The sequence below is a fragment of the Amphichorda felina genome (assembly GCF_050947745.1).
Source record: "Amphichorda felina strain 45539 chromosome Unknown scaffold_3, whole genome shotgun sequence".
In the NCBI taxonomy this organism is placed as follows: Eukaryota; Fungi; Ascomycota; class Sordariomycetes; order Hypocreales; family Bionectriaceae; genus Amphichorda; species Amphichorda felina.
In genome coordinates, this window is record NW_028145047.1 from 83,490 (window position 1) to 101,532 (window position 18,043).

The window sequence follows — 18,043 nt, forward strand, 5'->3', positions numbered from 1 at the left end:
GATCGATGTTAGACCTTGATATAGCTCCTGCTCCTCCTCGACGCCCCTCGATCCCTTTTATCCTCCTCTAGTATCTCATCAGAGGTCTATCACCAAGTGCTTCAACTCCACCAACAGGGACAAGATGGTCCCTCCCCCTCGATCTGCCCTCTCCAGGGATAAGACTCCGCTCGCCATTGCTGCCGTCGCCGCCTCTGCCACTGTGGCAGTCGCCCAATACTATCGCACCCAGAAAACCAAGCGCACAAGCATCCCCCTCCATCCGTCCTTGAACGATAGTATCACCAAGGGAAGCTCCAGCTTCTCGGGTGGTGTTCTGCGCTGCAAGTGCCCGTCCCACCCCGCCGAGGTCGTCCTGACCAGCAACGTCGCCCACAACCACGCCTGCGGCTGCTCCAAGTGCTGGAAGCCCCAGGGGGCGCTCTTTTCGGTGGTCGGCGTGGTCCCCAAGGACAGTCTCTCGGTCACGGCCAACGGCGAGAAGCTCTACGTCGTCGACAAGACGGCCACCATCCAGCGCCATGCCTGCCAGGACTGCGGGGTGCACATGTTTGGCCGCATTGAAAAGGACCATCTGTTCAAGGGCCTCGACTTTGTACACACGGAGCTGTCGACTGACAAGGGGTGGCAAGAACCGCAGTTCGCGGCGTTTGTCTCCTCCATCATCGAGCAAGGGTACGACCCGCAGAAGATGGACGAGGTGCGCTCGCAGTTCAAGGCCATCGGGCTGGAGACGTACGACGCCCTATCGCCGCCATTGATGGATGCCATTGCGTCGTGGACGGCACAGACAAACAAGGCCTAGCGGTAAGTGGGACGGGATCGGGGCGAACCGCAGCGCCCTGCCGTACGTAACCCTCCTACGAATAGTAATTGAGCTGAACAATACGGATACCATGCGAGTACTCCGTCGTCGCCCGCATGAGAACCAACACACGTGCATGTACCCCGTAATATCAGCATTGCCAAATACGAGTGACGGGAAACTTGGAAACTCGTATCCTTAACTGCCATGGCCGGCAACCCCGGGCTAGGCTAGTGGCACAGTACGGAAGGCCCACCAATGTTTATCCTTCACGATCTGACCAACTGGCGATATTGCATGTATATCCGATCAGGTGGGCCGCCGATCGCGGTCCAGATCAAGATGGAGACTGTTTCATTGCCGTCGTCGTGCCGAGGCCTGAATGCTTGCTGACATCACGACTCAAATACATGCAGTATTATGTCAATAGGGGTTGCGGGGTTGCCGGGTCCTTTCCGTGTGGGATTTAAAACACCTTCCTGGGCACTTGGGAGTTGGAATCCGTTTGAGATTTGACACATTTCCCAGGGGCAGTTGGGAGTTGGATTTTGTGTGGGTTATAAAACACCTTCCTAGGGCACTTGGAAGTCGGACTCGGTTCCCATTCCTCTGCTCTGGTCAACACAGCGCACAATGCTGTCCATCAGATCCTGGCTACAAGCCGGGGCCGTAGCGCTCCTGGCATCCATCTATGGGCCTGCATTGATCCGTACCTTCCACGTTCTGGGCGTGTTTCGGCAGGGCAAGAGTTCCATTGTCGATGCAGCGGACATGGTGGTGATTGAGGACACAGGCCACTGCGAGGATCTACACCTCCACGCTCCCAGCAACACGCTCTTCGCGGCGTGCGAGGGCTCTGACACGCGCTTCTCGTGGTTCCCCGCGCTAGGCACCCTGGATGATCCGATCAAGGCCATGAACTCGCGAGGTTCCATCCACGCTATCGACCCCAAGGTACGTCTTCCCGGCTTCTCCCAGCCTGCGCCCCACACAGAGTGACCATGGAGCTAACTCGGCCATCAGACGTTTAAGTCCAAGCGACTTCAGCTGGAGAACTTTGATGGCCCGTTCATCACGCACGGCATCGATGTCATCTCAGATCCTGACAAGCCAGATGCCGTCTACATCTTTGCGGTGAACCACCTCCCACATCCAGCCTACGTGGACTATAAGAAGAATGAAGCCGCCCAAAATGTCGAACCTCCGAGCCCCAAGGCTGCTTCCCAAATCGAGGTGTTCTATCATGTCCTTGGCTCGCCTACCGCCAAGCGTGTCCGCTCCATCCAGCACCCGCTGGTAAAGACGCCCAACGACGTTCTGGCCCGCTCGCCTACCTCCGTCTACGTCACAAACGACCACTACTACCGGGAAGGCCACATGCGGGTACTGGAGGATGCTTTCTTCGGGGGCAAGTGGTCCGATACTGTCCACATCCAGATCGAGCAGCTATCGGAGCCAGACCCCACGCTCGGCCTGAAGGCGACCATTGCTCTCACCGGCCTACACAACAACAACGGCCTCGGCCACGGAGGCTCGCCCAACGAGATTGCCATAGTTAGCGCTACGAGCGGGGATCTGCACATGGCGCACGTCGCCAACGGAGGAGCACTCGAGGTGCTGGAGACCATCCACCTCGACAGCGGCGGTGACAACCCCAGCTTCTTCAGGGACGCCTACGCCACCGCGGATAACGACTCAAGCGGCTACGTCGTACCTGGGTTGGCCCGGGTTATAGACGTTGGCAAGACGGCCAAAGACCCAGAGGGAATTGATCCCGTCATGGTGTGGCTCGTTCGCCCTCGGCAGCAAGGAGGTGCGGCTGGCCAGGCTCCCGTCTGGGAAAAGAAGCTCCTGTTCGAGGACGACGGCACGCGAATCCGCTCTGCGAGCGGTGCGGTGTTGATTGGGATAGACCCCAAGCTCGAGGGCGGGAGGAAGAAAGCCTGGCTGTTCGTGACTGGTTTCAGTTCAGCCAATGCCGTTGCCGTCAAGGTTGACCTTGAATGAGGGCTGCTGGGGCCATGTATATAATGAACATCGGCAATTTTGTACTACCGAGATATTTGAGGATCGCACATTTAAGCTTCTATGTGATAAAACTCGGCCCCCAATCGTGGGGAAAACGTTGATCATGAACCTAAACTGGCAATCAGAGAGTCTGAGTTTCGGTCCCTCCAGGTCCCCTCCAGCAGCTCCCCCGCACTGGTGTAACTTGGGTGGAACAGGGTTTTCCCGGGGGGGTCAGGGCTCAAATTCTTGCTTGGCATCGGCCGATTATTGACTGATCTTTCATATCACTCGACACATTTACACATTTCTTCGTGCACCACAATCAATCACCCTCAATCATGGGCAAATCCAAGTCGGCCAAGCGGAAGCGGGCCGCCCAGGCCGATCCTCCACGGAAGATTTCCAAGTCGGCGACGAGCATCATCACCCCGCCTCCCGATGGCAGCGATGCGACCGAGCCCAAGAGTCTGGCGACGGTTGTTTCGGACGAGGAACTCGACATCACCATCGACACCCTGACGACCCTGACGAAATACCCGGGCCTGATCAAGACGAAGCCATGCAAGGATCTTCGAGTCGCCGTCTACGACTTCCGCCAGGCATGCACAATGGGCGCCAACTCTGCTGCCGCGGCCAATCTCACGGGGCGCATCACCGGTGCCCTCGCCGACAGCAAATTCACCGACGCCAGGATCCTGCTGGCTGAGATGAAGATCCGGGGTGAGGAGCCAAAGCTTGGCGCCCTCTGTCGCTGGGTGCGCGATCTCGACTTCATCAGTGGCCTCTCTACACAGGTCCAGTGCGCCAGTGACGAGGAGCTCATCTCCGTTGTCGATGCCGTCCTGCGCGTGAGCTGCCCTATTGACAACAACCCGAACGCCGTCATCAACACCGCGTCCCCTATCGCTCCTCAGCAAATCTGGGACCTCGGCCCTTCAGTGCCAACGCCTGAACAGGTATACGCCTCCGTCCTCGACAAGACAATATTCGACTCGGCACCCTCCTCACTTCGCTCCTCCCTGCGTGTCATCGAAACGACCGAGGCCCACCTGCGAAAACCCCCGAACCACCATCCCGCCATCCTCTATACCACCACCCCCGATGCCGTCCTACTCGCTCCCGAATCCCCTTCAATAACATACCACAAACACCCCCACGTCCCCGGCTTAGGGCTGGCCAAGAACGTGCTCTCCCCGTCCGAGTGCAAGGCCATCATCGCCGCGGGCGAGACCGCCAACTTCCTCCCCGATGCGCCGCTGCGCCAGGACGGCGACGTGAGCATCCTGGCCCACAACTTCTACTGGGTCGTCGACACGGCCTTCCACGACAAACTCTGGGCGCGTGTCTCCCCACTGGTGCCCGCCCAGGTCGACGGCCGACTAGCCCGGGGCCTGAATCGCCGCTTCCGCGTGTACCGGTACGTCCCCGGCGCCGAATACCGGTGTCACATCGACGGGGCGTGGCCGCCGTCGGGCATCCGCCCGGACGACACGTACGTGTACGACGACTCGCCCGCGGACAAGAAGCAGAGCTCGCTCTTCACGTTCCTCATGTACCTCAACGAGGAGTTCGAAGGCGGCGAGACGACCTTCTTCCTGCCCGGCGCGCGCGACGGCACGCTCAACGCCTACCCCGTGCGCCCGGTGATGGGCGGCGTGGCCATGTTCCCCCACGGCGACGCCCGTGGCGCCCTGCTGCACGAGGGGACGGGCGTGCGCAGGGGCGCAAAGTATGTCATCAGGACCGACGTAGAGTACGATGTGGAGCCAAGTGAAAGCGGAGCATAAAAAGTGAAATTTATGGGATACCCATCTTCCGGAGACGGACAGGTTTTATTCTAGTACTCCATTCATTGACTGGTGTTCACTGATATGGCTGGTCCGTCTTGATTCCGCTTGTCGTTGACTGTCTCGGCATGCATCTTCCTCTAGCTCATGTCGGTCCTCGTGCTGGTTGCCTGCATCCGTGCAATAGTCGTGATGGTGATAGAGAAGCGAAAGCCGTTGGCATGCCGACTTGTCTCGCCATGCCGAAGTCCCGCACCATCCGGACCAGGAACGGAGGTTGCCACCCCGGCCCTGCTTGAACCCTTGCTTACGACGTATGCATCTTCAATGACCCTAGGCAGGAATCGCCACGGTAGACAATTTCTCTGTTGCGGTCCTGCTGAACTAGAGAGTGGCGCTTATGAGAGAAGTTTCTCTCGTTACCCTCGCAATCTGCTTCCTGCCAGCTAGCGATATGAAGACATCGATACCAGGGCTATCTCAAGCCTCCTTCTCACGCCCCGCCAGCCGCTCCATCGATATCATGAAGAACCCCATCCCAGGCAGTCGGGAGGGGGAGCCTGGATCCAGGTCCAGAGAGCGGATTGTTGCATCGTCGGCGAGCTCCGGCCCTACTATCATATCTGATCCGGCGAGTGCCTTCCCCCAGGGACCGGCGACAGAAGCGGGGAGAGGAATACTGGTGAATTGGGAGGCCATATCTTCAATCCTGTATGTAATCATATGCGGGGGGTGGGAAGTGCCGGGGCCAAGATTGGCGCCCAGAGATACAACCAGTTGAGCCATGCCTGGCAATTGATAGGTATTTGCCAATCATCTCAGACCGTGCCCTGGGCTCAGTCCCGGGCCAAGCAGGGCCGAGATGCCACTAGGCACTCTTCTGGATCGTCCCGCAAGCCAAGGACGCCTCTTTTGCCTGGGGAAGGGTGACCGCTCCAGGGCATCTTGGTCATGGCGTTCTCTGTCGTCATGGGACATTGATTGATTAATCTCGCAGGAATCCGAGTTCTGGCCCAACTCGATGGTCTCATGAGTGACTATGCAAATTCCCAGATTCCCCAGCGATCTCATACTATGTACCAACCCTATCTGATGGACCTGACGCACCATAGTGCCGGAGCATGCCGGATCGCCATTCACTCAGCGCCTTTTATTGCTCAACTGCCCACCACAACTCGGGCCATCACCTTCCTCATTCATTACTATCTCCTGCAGTGGCCACGGGGCCAAGGTTGGAAATGGAAGCTTACAACACGCAACTAGCCACATGGGCTTGATGCGGCATCGTGGATGGTGGAATGATAAGGTCGCATGTACGTATGTAATGCGCGACATGGCTCTTCTCTTGTGGGAACTCGTGGGGGGAGGCCTTGGAGGCTGGGCGTCTGCCGGGCTCGTCGCGAAGAGAAGATGTCCATGTTTCAGCAGCATGTCTCGGATCCCCTATACTATGAGATTTGTCGGCAGTTCTGGCAGTGTCTCTCGATAGCCCCTCCGAGTCCCCGAATACCTATAAGAGTCCCCGAATCTCCTGATCTCCTCGTGGTGTAATAGTGGCCCAACATCTTCCATATCCCATTCCTCCTCTCCTCGCAACTCCCACCCTTTCCCCGCCAAGTATTCACATACTAGCCACCAGCAAGATGCAGCTGTCCATCGCCGCCCTCTGCCTCGCCCTCACGGCCGCCGTGAGCGCTGCTCCGGCCGATCTCGAGCGTCGCGCTGCTGCCACCTGCGGCACGCAGTACTACACTGCCGCCCAGGTCAACGCCGCCTCCGTCGCTGCCTGCAGCCACTTCAAGGCCGGCACCACCGCTGGCAGCTCCACGTACCCCCACCGCTACAACAACTACGAGGGCTTCTACTTCAAGGGTTACTCCGGCCCCTTCCAGGAGTTCCCCATCATGGCCAGCGGCTCCGTCTACACTGGAGGTATGACATGACATGTGCCCATCCTTCATTACGATCCAACCATCCGAATGGACGCTGACTCTCTGTCATTTAGGCTCCCCCGGCGCTGATCGCGTTGTCATCACCGAGGATAGCTGCAAGCAGGCCGGCACCATCACTCACACTGGTGCCAGCGGCAACAACTTTGTTGCTTGCGATGGCACCTCTTAGATATCCGATACTGTATCGGACTATCAGAGGAGAGGAGAAATGAATACAGAGTACGTATGATATATGATATGATACATACTCTGGACTTGAAGCCCATTTAGCATTTCTTTTGTATAGGCATATGATCAATTTACGATTAACACATGACTACACAACGGTGCCGAATGTATCCACACCTATTACCAGCAGTTTCGTGACTTATTGTGTTCTGTGATACGCTCTCCATCAGCCCTACATGACTTGCCTAGACTCTTAGCTAGATTCCTTATCAACACCATCATGCTGGGACTAGGAATGTTGTGTTCATAAATACGACGCATACATTGTAACTTGTCTTTATGAAGGGCAAGATGCAATGTGACCCTTGTCTTATTCATGGCCCAAGACACACTGACGGTGTACCGTACATAGGATGCAAGCCGCTGTGAAGTTTGCTCTAGTCCATTCCACGAGATGTAACTGGGCGGCCGAAATTTACCGGAGTGTATCAGCGAGCCCAAGTTCTGTTCCGTCTAGCCATTTCACTTGATTCGAGCTGTTAATCGTTGGACCATGGTTTATTCAACTTTCCGTCATCATGAGAAGTTTTTCAGCAAGAGCGCTGCTTAGTACTGGATCAAGTACTGTGTTCTCAGATGGCCTGATAGTAGTTATCTATTCCGAAGCCCAACAAATTAGCTACGTAGGTCCCCAAATCTTAAGTTTGAAGCTGAGACAATAAACGTTGACGCTTGAGTAAGGGACAAGCTTTCAACGTAGCTAATGAGCAATGGAATTCTGGATTTCTTGGTCCGCATAGCATAAGCCCTGCGGCGGAACTATGAGCCTAAAGTCGACCTTAGAATCTGTCTAACCTGTCAGATTATATTCTAATGCGACTAAGAAATATATATTACAAATATCTTTGGCATCACGCTAGCCAAATATCAATTACTTACTGATAATTCGTATCCTAGTTTAAAAGCTATCCGACGGATTTTAAAAGTCGCGGGCCACGATAAAATTTCCTCCAGCGCTTCACTCTATGCTTAGAGTCTTGGACGACGACGATAAAATCTCAAAACAAAGTTGTCAAGAAGAATTCCGGAGGTTGATTCGTAGTCTTTCTACGAGAATCTTCCCATCATCTGACAGGAAACCCCTCGACGTACCAACGATCAAAATATAAAATCAGAAAAAACTAACTATAACGATAATAGCATCAGTAATGAATAATAATACACTGGCCAAATGGATGGGTTCTTAAGAAAACAAACAGCTTTTGGCACAATGACAAAAGATATTCCCTTGACTCCATAGACCATGTTTATGACAGAACTTCAATAAATTTACTTTGGCCCATTTTAATGTACGCGTGGTGTCAGTGAAGCACCTGGATTTGGGATGCATCACGAAATACGACATGTGCACCAACTACGTCACAACAACTAGGCGTTAGTGTAACACTTCGTTCTGGCAGTATTCCCAAGACAATTTAGATAGCTAATGCTTTAAAAATATATAAGAGATTAGGGGTATCCCTTAGAGAAAAACTGGATTGGGTATTGATCATGCGACAGAACGTAGATCAGGTGCGGTTAGAGGCCAAACCATAAAGATATCACTACGTCGTACTCCGTATTGCGTTATCACATTCGGCTCATGCAGATAAAACCCCGCCTGACCATTTACTATTCTCTACCTCGTACAAACCATCTACAACACCTACAATCCATCCATTGGCATCCAGATATTGCAACAGCTGGCGCAGAGCAACCCTTCTGGACCTCTGGAAAGTCGATATCAGGACTACAATTCGCAGCATTATCGCGGGGTTGCAAATACCGCGTCCTGGCGCAAGATGAGCCTTGAAAAGTCCCCAAAAATTAAATCTGTTGCCTGGGCACGCATGGAGGTAGACGGTCTTGAGACTGGCAAGGACTTCAAGTTATATCCAGGGGGCGGACGAGCATGGGACTGGGGGGAGACGGGAACAAGGCACCAGCCGGGGATTCAGATCGGTGACGTCGAGGAACTGGTAGAGGCAGGAGCCACTACTGTTGTTCTCTCGCGTGGCATGGACCTCAAGCTGCACGTCTGCCCGTCTACCCTGCAGTATCTTGAGGGCAAGAAAGTGACTGTCCATGTGGCCGAGACCCGTGAGGCTGTCGACATGTATAATTCTCTGGTGGATACGACAGCAGTGGGCGGGCTGTTTCACTCGACTTGCTGAAGGTGGTTGTACGTGGTACTATCTACGAGGACGAGTACGTGCTGGGCCTAGGGTAGCCGGCGAGCCGGAGAGGGTGGCAAGTGGCAACTGCCAATGGTGATTGCAAGGAAGTTTTTCCGACGATCGTGCACAGGATCGCGCACGGGATCGCGGGGTGGATTTCGCTACAGGGCTCAGGGGCCCAGGGGCCTGCCTACTTACCTACTATACGTCGTAATACCATCAGCGGGAGTTGCCAGCAATTAGGCGGTGGCTCGGGCGCCCGCGGGCGGTTGCCCTGGAAGGAACGGAAGCACGTGGGGCAGTGGTCTGAAAATGTACGAGTACGAGTTGTATTCCTGCCCTGCAGCATCTGTAGGATGCCGGGCCGCCCAACAAATTTCCCAACAGAAACCAATGCCCAGCCCAAGACCCTTAGATCTCGCCGGAAATTCGGGAATCTGTTTGAAAAAAATTGGTTGCTATCAAACCCTGCAGCTAGTCTGAAATCAGGCCGAGGCTGGGGTATGCTCTTGCATGTGCCAACGCATCTCAACTCTGATCTGATAATATTGCAATGCATGCACGGAGTGGTATTCAAGTCGCTGCGGTCGTTGCAGTCGAGTTGCCATGGGGCTGCAGTGCCATCTGATTCAGACAATAGAAGACTTGAATCGTTAAGGTTGGGCCCTAGCGCCGCTCGGCCGAAGCCCTGGATCCTGGGAAGAGGCCTCTTGACTCGCCTCAGCCAGACTCGGACCACCCAGGGCCACCAGGCCAATGCCGAGAAGAAGGAAGGCGAGAGACGCATGTGATGGCATCCGGTCTCGCCATGTCATCACATCAGACCACCTGGGGCCAGTGGGCCCATCTGGTGCCAAATGGAACGAACCCACATCCGCCCAGGAAGCACACACGAGCTGGCATTGCCTGGTAATGCGATCCTAGCTGAATCCGAGTGAATCCGTGTGCACCACGCTCTGCTTGAACGGCTGGCCAGGAGTCGCGGCCCGAAATGGTAAAGACGACGCTTCATCAGCCAGCTGAGAATCCGTCGCTTCACCCAGGCTCACCTCTGCTGACCTTTCCCTTTCCAACTAGTGAAGCACTGTGAACCACTGCCGTCACTACCTCCCAACTTACCGTGCCGGAGCTCCCCACACGGCGCATGGCCTGCAGCGTGGGGCTATCCATGTCGCTATGTACTTTGCTTGGCAATTGGGTGGCGGTCCTTTTCCTACGAGTACGTCTGTATTAGTGCCTCCTGTCGTGCAATGCACCGACTTTGAACTGGTGTCCTAATACGGATAGGCAAAGCCGGATTCCATCCAGATCCAGTCTTTTTCTTTTGCCGCCTCCTCTCGCTTGCCGCCGGCGGTCAAAGAAGCTGTTGGGTCGACTGTCAGGATACTAATACTATCAAAACGACGGCCAAGAGATTACCAAGTACTAAAGTACCTACCATCACATGAAGATGGCGGGCAACTGTTTTGTCGGCATGCGCACCGCATACCGTCCCTGGCCTGGATCGCCGCCATGCCCAATCCGCAGCCACACAACATTGGTGTACCTACATCGAGTGCTACAGATCCATCCAACCATGGGCGTCCACTTGCTGTTGTGCATGGTATGTTGTATTAGTACGTACTCCGTACTCATAGTATTATTCCCCCGTACCATTTTCGAGATTCAAGACGTGATGGACAGTGGGCTTATCTGATGCACTGCTTCACGGTATCTCCACTTGGGCGAGTGACTGACTCTTGGATGGTAGTGAGGCAGCGAGTCGTTCACGGGAAGATACATGGGAGTGACATGGCGTGATACTTTTCAAGAACAGGCAGTCGCACCTTGATGAATCACATGGGAATGTGGCTGCAAATGCTCACCGTAATACCTCTTTGAATCAATAATAATAGCTCCCTTTGCATATTCCCAAGGTCAGCAGTAACTCACACCAGGCCCCGCCCCGCGATCGTCAGGCGGTTGTCCTCCTTTTTTTGCCCCAACAAAATCCAAGGCCCAGAGCCGCACCGCCGGGCTCCGATTCGACCACGGTAGTTTGTACCTGAGTAGGGAGGGCCTTGAGTGTGAGGGGCACCCGAGCTGCAAAAGATTGCATTGACCACAGGCACCACAGTACACAGCAGGTACATCTCCGTTGAGCCCTGACTATTTTCGCATTCACCGATAAGGTTGCTTCAACTGGTCGTAACTGGTGGCACCTACCGTTATTACCCGTGGCCATTATTTTTTTTCCCTCCAAAACCCTTTTTCTTCCCCTGGCTCCCCTTCCTTCCTCGTCCCCCTTGACCTCACCTCCCTTCTTCCAATTTTCCCACGGAAAGGGTCAATTTCTCAACACCACACTCCCTCCCTTCCATCCCGTCCGCCGTTCGCCATGGCGTCCGCAACCGTCTCGTCTGGGGCCTCGAAGCCCAACCACCGCGTCTTGAGGCGAACCGTCACCTCTGCTACGGCCACCGACTCCGAGTCGTCAGCTGCCGTTTCGCCCTCCGACTCTCCTCGTCACTCTGCCTCGTCCACGTCCCTGTCTTCGCTCTCTTCCGTCGACATTGACACCGCCAAGAAGACGTCCGAGTACGCCAACCTCGTTGACCTGTACGGCAACAAGTTCACCCCGCCCGACTACACCATCAAGGAGCTTCGAGATGCTATCCCCAAGCACTGCTTCGAACGCTCTGCCCTTCACGGCTGGGCATACATCCTGCGTGACATGGCCTGCCTTGCCACCACGTTCTATATCTTCCACAACTTCGTGACGCCCGAGAACATCCCATCCAACCCCGCGCGGATCGCTCTCTGGGGCGTGTACACGGCTCTCCAGGGCCTCTTCGGCACTGGCATCTGGGTCATTGCCCACGAGTGTGGCCACCAGGCTTTCTCCCCCTCCAAGTTCATCAACGACTCGACCGGCTGGCTCCTGCACTCCGCCCTCTTTGTGCCCTATTTCAGCTGGAAGCTCTCCCACAGCCAGCACCACAAGGGTACTGGAAACATTGAGAAGGATATGGTCTTCAACCCCAGGACCCGTGAGGAGTACGCCAGCCGTGTTGGCCGCTTCGTCCACGAGATCTCGGAGCTGACCGAGGAGACGCCCATCTTCACCCTCACCATGCTGCTCCTGCAGCAGCTCGTTGGCTGGCCCAACTACCTTTTGACCAATGTCACTGGCCACAACTTCCATGAGCGCCAGCGTGAGGGCCGCGGAAAGGGCAAGCATAACGGTCTCGGTGGTGGCGTCAACCATTTCGACCCTCGCAGCCCCATCTATGACAACAAGCACGCCAAGCTTATTGTTCTGAGCGACATCGGACTTCTCCTGAACCTCGGACTCCAGGTGTATCTTGGCAACACCTTCGGCTGGACCAACATGCTCGTCTGGTTCTGGGTTCCCTGGCTCTGGGTCAACCACTGGCTGGGTGAGTTTGCCTTCTCTTCGCACTGGACTCGTGCCTTACTGACCACTCCGCAGTCGCCATCACCTACCTCCAGCATACTGACCCCTCGCTTCCCCATTACACTCCGGATGAGTGGAACTTCGTCCGTGGCGCCGGCGCTACTATCGATCGCGAGATGGGTTTCATCGGCCGCCATCTGCTCCACGGCATTATCGAGACGCACGTCCTGCACCACTATGTCAGCACCATTCCCTTCTACCACGCCGACGAGGCCACCGAGGCCATCAAGCCTATCATGGGCAAGCACTACCGATCGGATACCAAGGATGGCCCTTGGGGCTTCATGCGCGCTCTCTACACCAGCTCTCGTATGTGCCAGTGGGTGGAGCCTAGCGCTGATGCCGAGGGTTCTGGCAAGGGAGTCCTCTTCTACCGCAATCGCAACGGGTTGGGAACCCAGCCTGCTGTCATGAAGGCCCAGTAAGTATGTTTCGGAAGCGTTTCCGCCGGGGGCTGAGAGAGGCACCACGCTAGTTTGGTGTCATCGGTTTGCCATTTTCGCCAGTCTGGGCCGGTGCCCAGTCGGCGCTGGAAAGAAATGATTTGACGACTAGACTAGAAGGTGCATAAAAAGTTAGGGAGAATGTAATAGACTCGTATAGAGAGTTATCAATACTTTGCAAATAACTTGCCGCTTGTGCCGGAGAGCAAAGAACCTTGCGAGTTGATGTGAGGAGACGATACAATAGTAACATCAATGTCAGAATGCGGGGGAAGATGGATTGGGGGTCCACACGGGATTGGGCCTGTGCCACCAAAGCCGAAGCATCCGGATTCCGGAGCTGCAACCGATCACGGGTCCACAGCCTCCTACTCGGAGATCGTCTCATGTATGAGGAGATTGTTTGTGGGGTGAGAAGGAGGCGGGTTAGGTAAATATATAGCCTGGATTCTTATCTAGGGGGGATGTCGCTGCGTATGTACCCAATACAACAACACTTGAGTAACAATGACGCACGCCAGCGGAATACGACCTCGGGCATCGGATGATCCATCAACCCAACTTGCCTCCGGGGCCTTTTGTAAAAAAACTGTACGAAACGCCCGGGCTGTTAGTCCAGTCTCGGCTTGTCATCTGCCGCTATATAGGACAGTTCAGCACCGCATAACAGGTATAGATCAGCTGCGTGTGGTGACATTCAGAGAAGGTGGGTGGGTGTGCTTGATGTCTAAGAGACGGGTTGATGAGACGGGGAGGTGTGGATGTAAGCGAGTCCAGGAACTGACTGAGGAGGCAATATTGACAAATATCTTGACATGTATGTTGTTTATGATCACCAATGTCCACTAGCCCATATTGACTAGGTATGAAATCACATCGCGCCCTTTCCCATGGCATGACTGCCATCCGACATGCCTCGTGGAAGAAAACGCCCCAACGGTGAATGAATCGATTCATCCATCACACAAAACTCCGTCCGTGCCTCAAACCCGCTCGAAACGCCAACCATAAAGCACATAAACCAATACAGTAGTAGTAGTAAAACGCCGCCAGTGTCCCCCAACCGGACAAATATCACCAGGGAACCATGCGCCCCTCGCTGTCGACAACCTGCCGCAGCCTCTGGGGCATGAAGTCAACCCACATGTTGACCCTCTCCTGATCCAGCCCCGCCCACGCATCCCGCACAGCCTGCTGCAGCGTCTCCACGTCCCAGTCCTTGAGCGGCTCGACGGTCCACTGTTTGTGCGGCGGCCACAGGGTGTCGAGAGGGCTGAGGTCCGGGCTGTCGAGGCAGTTGAAGTAGCACCGCAGGCCGTGGGTGGCCTTCCACTGCTGCGCGGCGTTGACCTTGCTGGTGCCCCCGTGGGCAAACGCCTCGAGGTCCTCCTCGAGGACAAACGACTGCGGGCCGGTGACGTTGAGCCACGGCCTGACCACCTTGTCGAGCACCTTATCGCAGTAGACGGGCATGGCCATGATGCCGGCATTGTTGGGGCTCGTCGACTCGTCGTAGAAGATGAGCTCGCTCTTGAACCCGAACCCGATGGCCGCCCAGCAGTGGACCTTGCGAATATCACGCCCCCAGCTCGTCGCAGGGGGCTGGTCCCGGCACCCCTCGCAGTACTTCTCGCCGGACTTGGGGATCAGGCGGATCTTGCCGTCGAGGCCGAACCCAAAGTGCAGCTCGCCGCTGAAGCGGACGAAGCGCCAGGCCTGGGGCGCCTGGTAGGCCTCGAGCATGCGCTCGGCGTACTCGACGCGCTTCTCCCTCGTCTTCTTGTGGACCCAGGAGCGGGTGCAGCCCAGGCAGCGGCGGTAGCCCAGGGTGCCCATGGTGCGGTGCAGGGTGCGGGCGTTGCACTCCATCTCGATGCCGGCCTCCTTGGCCAGGGCGGTCCAGTTGAGGTTGACATTCTCGTAGCGCTCGTCCCACAGGACGTTCTCCATCTTGAGCTGGTCGGCCTCGGTGATCTTGCTGGGCCGGCCGCGGGTCTCCTCCCACTCCGGGTCGTTCCTCTTGGACGCGGGGATGCTCAGGGCGGCGTAGCCCTGGGACCGCGAGAGCTCAAAGTGGCGAAAGATGGCCGACTTGTTGACGGGCAGGCCCTGGGACTCGAGGTAGGAGATTGTGCCACGGACCATGGCCCGCTTGGGCGTGTCGCCATGCTTGTAGCCAGCAGGCATGATGGGCGGTCCTGTGGAGCGTGCCTTTGCACTCCAGGTGTGCGCACGCGATGGCACGGCTACAATTGTTGGGACGATTGTGTGTGCTTGTTTTTTGTCAAGTCGCGTCTGCGCGGAAATTGCGCGGTGCACTGGCGGTGGCCAATTTCCCCCACTCATCTCACCACCTCACTTGGAGCACCCAGATTCCGGTGAATGATCACGTGACACACATTCCCCTACCATCACCTCTGTTTACACGGCTTGGATTGTGACGGAGGACTTGTATTGAGCACAGCGGTCATACATGGCCAAGATAAAGTGGCATAATCAAAATATATATTAGAAAATATGTGGCAGAATCCAGTCGCCTTATGGCGTCGTACTAACCAACAGAGCCCAAGTATATGTACCCCAAGCCTTGCCGACTCCAATCCAAAAGAGTATTTAAATGCTTCGCTTTATCCAACAAGCCAGCAGCACGCATCCAGCGCATCTGCCGCCGAAAGGACCAACCAACCAACACCGTTCCGCTGGCACTCACCCATGCGCTCATACCTCGATACGTCTATATCGCTAAGAATATTAGATGGACCCGCATCGTCCGCGAGGCCTTGGCGACCAAAAAGCGCGAGCGGCCTCGATACCTACCTCATGAGCTTAGTTAGTTAGGCCTTCCCGGCCTCGCGAACAGCCTTGATGAATTTGTCCTCGACGCCGACTTCGGCAACCTTGGGAGATTTGGCACTGTGCTGACTGGTGTCCGGTGCGGCCAAGACAGCTCTGACTTCGTCCCCCGTCTTGCTCCCCAGCAGGTCCATCTCCTTGCCGAGCAAGACGGCCACGGCCGCGCGCACCAGCAAAGCGTCACCCTCAAACACGTAAACGTCCCACAGCCGTGCAGCCTCGTCGATCGCCAAATGTCCGGTAAACAGGGTCACGAACAAATCGCCAAGGTAGGTGCCCGGTTCTATGTCTCTGACACCCTTGGTCAGGTGCTCGTGGAGATGCTCGGACTTCTTGGCCAGGATTTGGAGAACAAGATTATACGCCGACTGCTGGGCCCCAGCATCGCAGGTGTAGAATGACAGCGGCATTGGGCGGTTCAGCACATTGGCGAGAGCGATGAATGTCGCGGCAGGGCTCGGGAGGTTGAGCAGGAGTAGAGCTGCAATGGTCTGCGAGCAAATGTCAGCCGGAGATCCGAGCTCGATATGTCGTGGGAGGTTGGTAACTCACATTGCAGCCAGAAACGTAGCCAATGTCGCTCCTGTACATGGCGTAGGCCATCAAGACGTCCACGAGACCACGGTGGAGAGGGCCTTCGGCATCAAAGATGCGTAAGCCTTTCCATGTGCCATGGGCAACTTCTTGGCGGATTTGTCCGAACCAGTATGCCTGACGGGCATCCTCTGCACTTCCCTTGTCCTCCTTGACCCTCGTTTCCACCTCCTTGGCTCTCTCCAGGGCAGCCCCGAAGGAGCCTTCCGATAGCCCCAGCTCATTACCAATAGCCTGCAGCCAGACTAGACCACGACTTCTCGGGGGCACTCCGCGCCACCACATCTCCCTTGTCCTCCTCTCGCGGATAGCATCGTTCCAGCGGGGAATAATGTCATTTTCCCAGATATACATTGATCCATCGGCAGTCGTGTCCCTCAGCTCAGTCTTGGATCTCCGCGCGGCTTCTCGACGCTCATCAGCCTTGGCACTGGCTGCCATCATCTTCTGATACTGACGCAGGTGCCGACGCTCCTCAGCAGGATCCTTGGGGGGGAGCCAGGATGGCCGTGTCCGGCTAAGGACGGCCTCCTTCTCCTTTGAGATGGGAAGCGGGTCGATCATGACGTGGGTACGTCGCAGAGGGGGTAGTTCTGGCGTAGACTTGACCCTCTCCTTCTTGTCAAAAGCGTAGTCTGACGACCGCTGGATCGAATTCCACGTGCTGGGCCGACCAGATGCCGATGGCCTGCGGGACCGTTCCTCTTCCTCATCAGCATGCTCCTCGAGCTTTTCGGTGAGCGCCTTGGCCTCAGCGCTCAGCTCTGCAAGAGCGGAGTTCCATGAGCGTGCACGCCCCTTGAGGGGGTTGGAGGCCAGTCGCTCAGCAATGGCGTCGTCCGTCTTCCAGGTTGGTGATTTCAGGGAACCTTGAGCCTGTGCGACGGGTGGTGTCCCGTTGCCCACACTACGCACTCGTTCCTTAGGCGCTCGCTCCCGATTGGGCGAAGGCGAGACAGAGGGTGCCCGGCTCGGTGGACGCTCGTTCTGAGGCCGCGGAGAGATGGGGACGTTGTCAAGGATGAGGCCGTCGGGTATGTCGTCGCCATCGTCCTCGTCGCATTCATGCTCCAGCTCAGCAAAGGACTTGCGATGGGTCAGCTGCCAGCTGCCTCGACGGGGTCTTTGAGGTAGAGTCGGGCCCCTCGGGTTGGATGAGACACTGGGGCTGGGGCTCCTGCGTCGACCGGATAGTGGGAGGGAGGGGGTCGAACGATTGCCCAATGATGGTCGGCTGGGAGAGACGGGACGTGAGGGGTCGGTCAGGACAGTGAGACTGGTGCTGCGCGGGTTCGTGGTCTGCAGCGAGGATCGGAGGTTTGGGAAAGACGACCGTGGTTTCGGGGCGCGCGAGCTCGAGGCTAGACTGCGGCCAGGGGACGGCGAAGGCCGGCGATGTCCGTTGGGTTGTTGGGGGCTCTTGAGGGTAGCATTGTCATCGTCCAGGCCAATGTCTTCAAAATTGGCAGCGTCGGCAAGGACATCACCATCGTCGCTGTGAGTGGACTGAAAGGAGGACGATTTGGAGCTCTTGGTGGTGGTCATGGCAGGAGAGCTCGGGGTGGGAGGGGCGGTATCGGGATCGCCTGGGCGCATCATGGCTGCATCGCAGTGTAACGGCAAGCTCAGGGCTGCTTGGCTGGGCCCAGGGCGGAATGGATTCGTGCGTCAAGGGGGGCCGTTGTTCAAAGGTGGTGATGACGGTGCTTCTCGTGTGTTCGGTCCGTTCGGTGTCAACGAGGACGGTGTGCTGGACAG

At 56.3% G+C, this 18,043-nt stretch overlaps 6 protein-coding genes across 6 annotated transcripts; 5 read left to right on the top strand and 1 right to left on the bottom strand.

Moving 5' to 3' along the window:
- Window positions 1-124: 124 nt before the first annotated feature.
- On the top strand, window positions 125-805 carry ACO1O0_002711 (Mss4-like protein; the record flags this gene model as incomplete). Its single annotated transcript, XM_083192176.1, has 1 exon — window positions 125-805. The coding sequence occupies one exon, from the start codon at window positions 125-127 to the stop codon at window positions 803-805; it is 681 nt and encodes a 226-aa protein (XP_083051233.1).
- Window positions 806-1,438: 633 nt separating this feature from the next.
- On the top strand, window positions 1,439-2,812 carry ACO1O0_002712 (uncharacterized protein; the record flags this gene model as incomplete). Its single annotated transcript, XM_083192177.1, has 2 exons — window positions 1,439-1,759; window positions 1,829-2,812. 2 exons carry the CDS (start codon window positions 1,439-1,441, stop codon window positions 2,810-2,812), a joined length of 1,305 nt encoding a protein of 434 aa, XP_083051234.1.
- Window positions 2,813-3,153: 341 nt separating this feature from the next.
- ACO1O0_002713 (prolyl hydroxylase family protein) lies at window positions 3,154-4,602 on the top strand (the record flags this gene model as incomplete). The annotated part of the gene is made up of 1 exon (XM_083192178.1): window positions 3,154-4,602. The coding sequence occupies one exon, from the start codon at window positions 3,154-3,156 to the stop codon at window positions 4,600-4,602; it is 1,449 nt and encodes a 482-aa protein (XP_083051235.1).
- Window positions 4,603-6,245: 1,643 nt separating this feature from the next.
- On the top strand, window positions 6,246-6,723 carry ACO1O0_002714 (Ribonuclease/ribotoxin; the record flags this gene model as incomplete). Its single annotated transcript, XM_083192179.1, has 2 exons — window positions 6,246-6,534; window positions 6,608-6,723. The coding sequence occupies 2 exons, from the start codon at window positions 6,246-6,248 to the stop codon at window positions 6,721-6,723; spliced, it is 405 nt and encodes a 134-aa protein (XP_083051236.1).
- Window positions 6,724-11,315: 4,592 nt separating this feature from the next.
- On the top strand, window positions 11,316-12,820 carry FAH12 (fatty acid desaturase-domain-containing protein; the record flags this gene model as incomplete). Its single annotated transcript, XM_083192180.1, has 2 exons — window positions 11,316-12,357; window positions 12,411-12,820. 2 exons carry the CDS (start codon window positions 11,316-11,318, stop codon window positions 12,818-12,820), a joined length of 1,452 nt encoding a protein of 483 aa, XP_083051237.1.
- A 2,852-nt stretch (window positions 12,821-15,672) lies between these two features.
- On the bottom strand, window positions 15,673-17,830 carry ACO1O0_002716 (uncharacterized protein; the record flags this gene model as incomplete). The annotated part of the gene is made up of 2 exons (XM_083192181.1): window positions 15,673-16,182; window positions 16,244-17,830. 2 exons carry the CDS (start codon window positions 17,828-17,830, stop codon window positions 15,673-15,675), a joined length of 2,097 nt encoding a protein of 698 aa, XP_083051238.1.
- Between the last annotated feature and the right edge of the window lie 213 nt (window positions 17,831-18,043).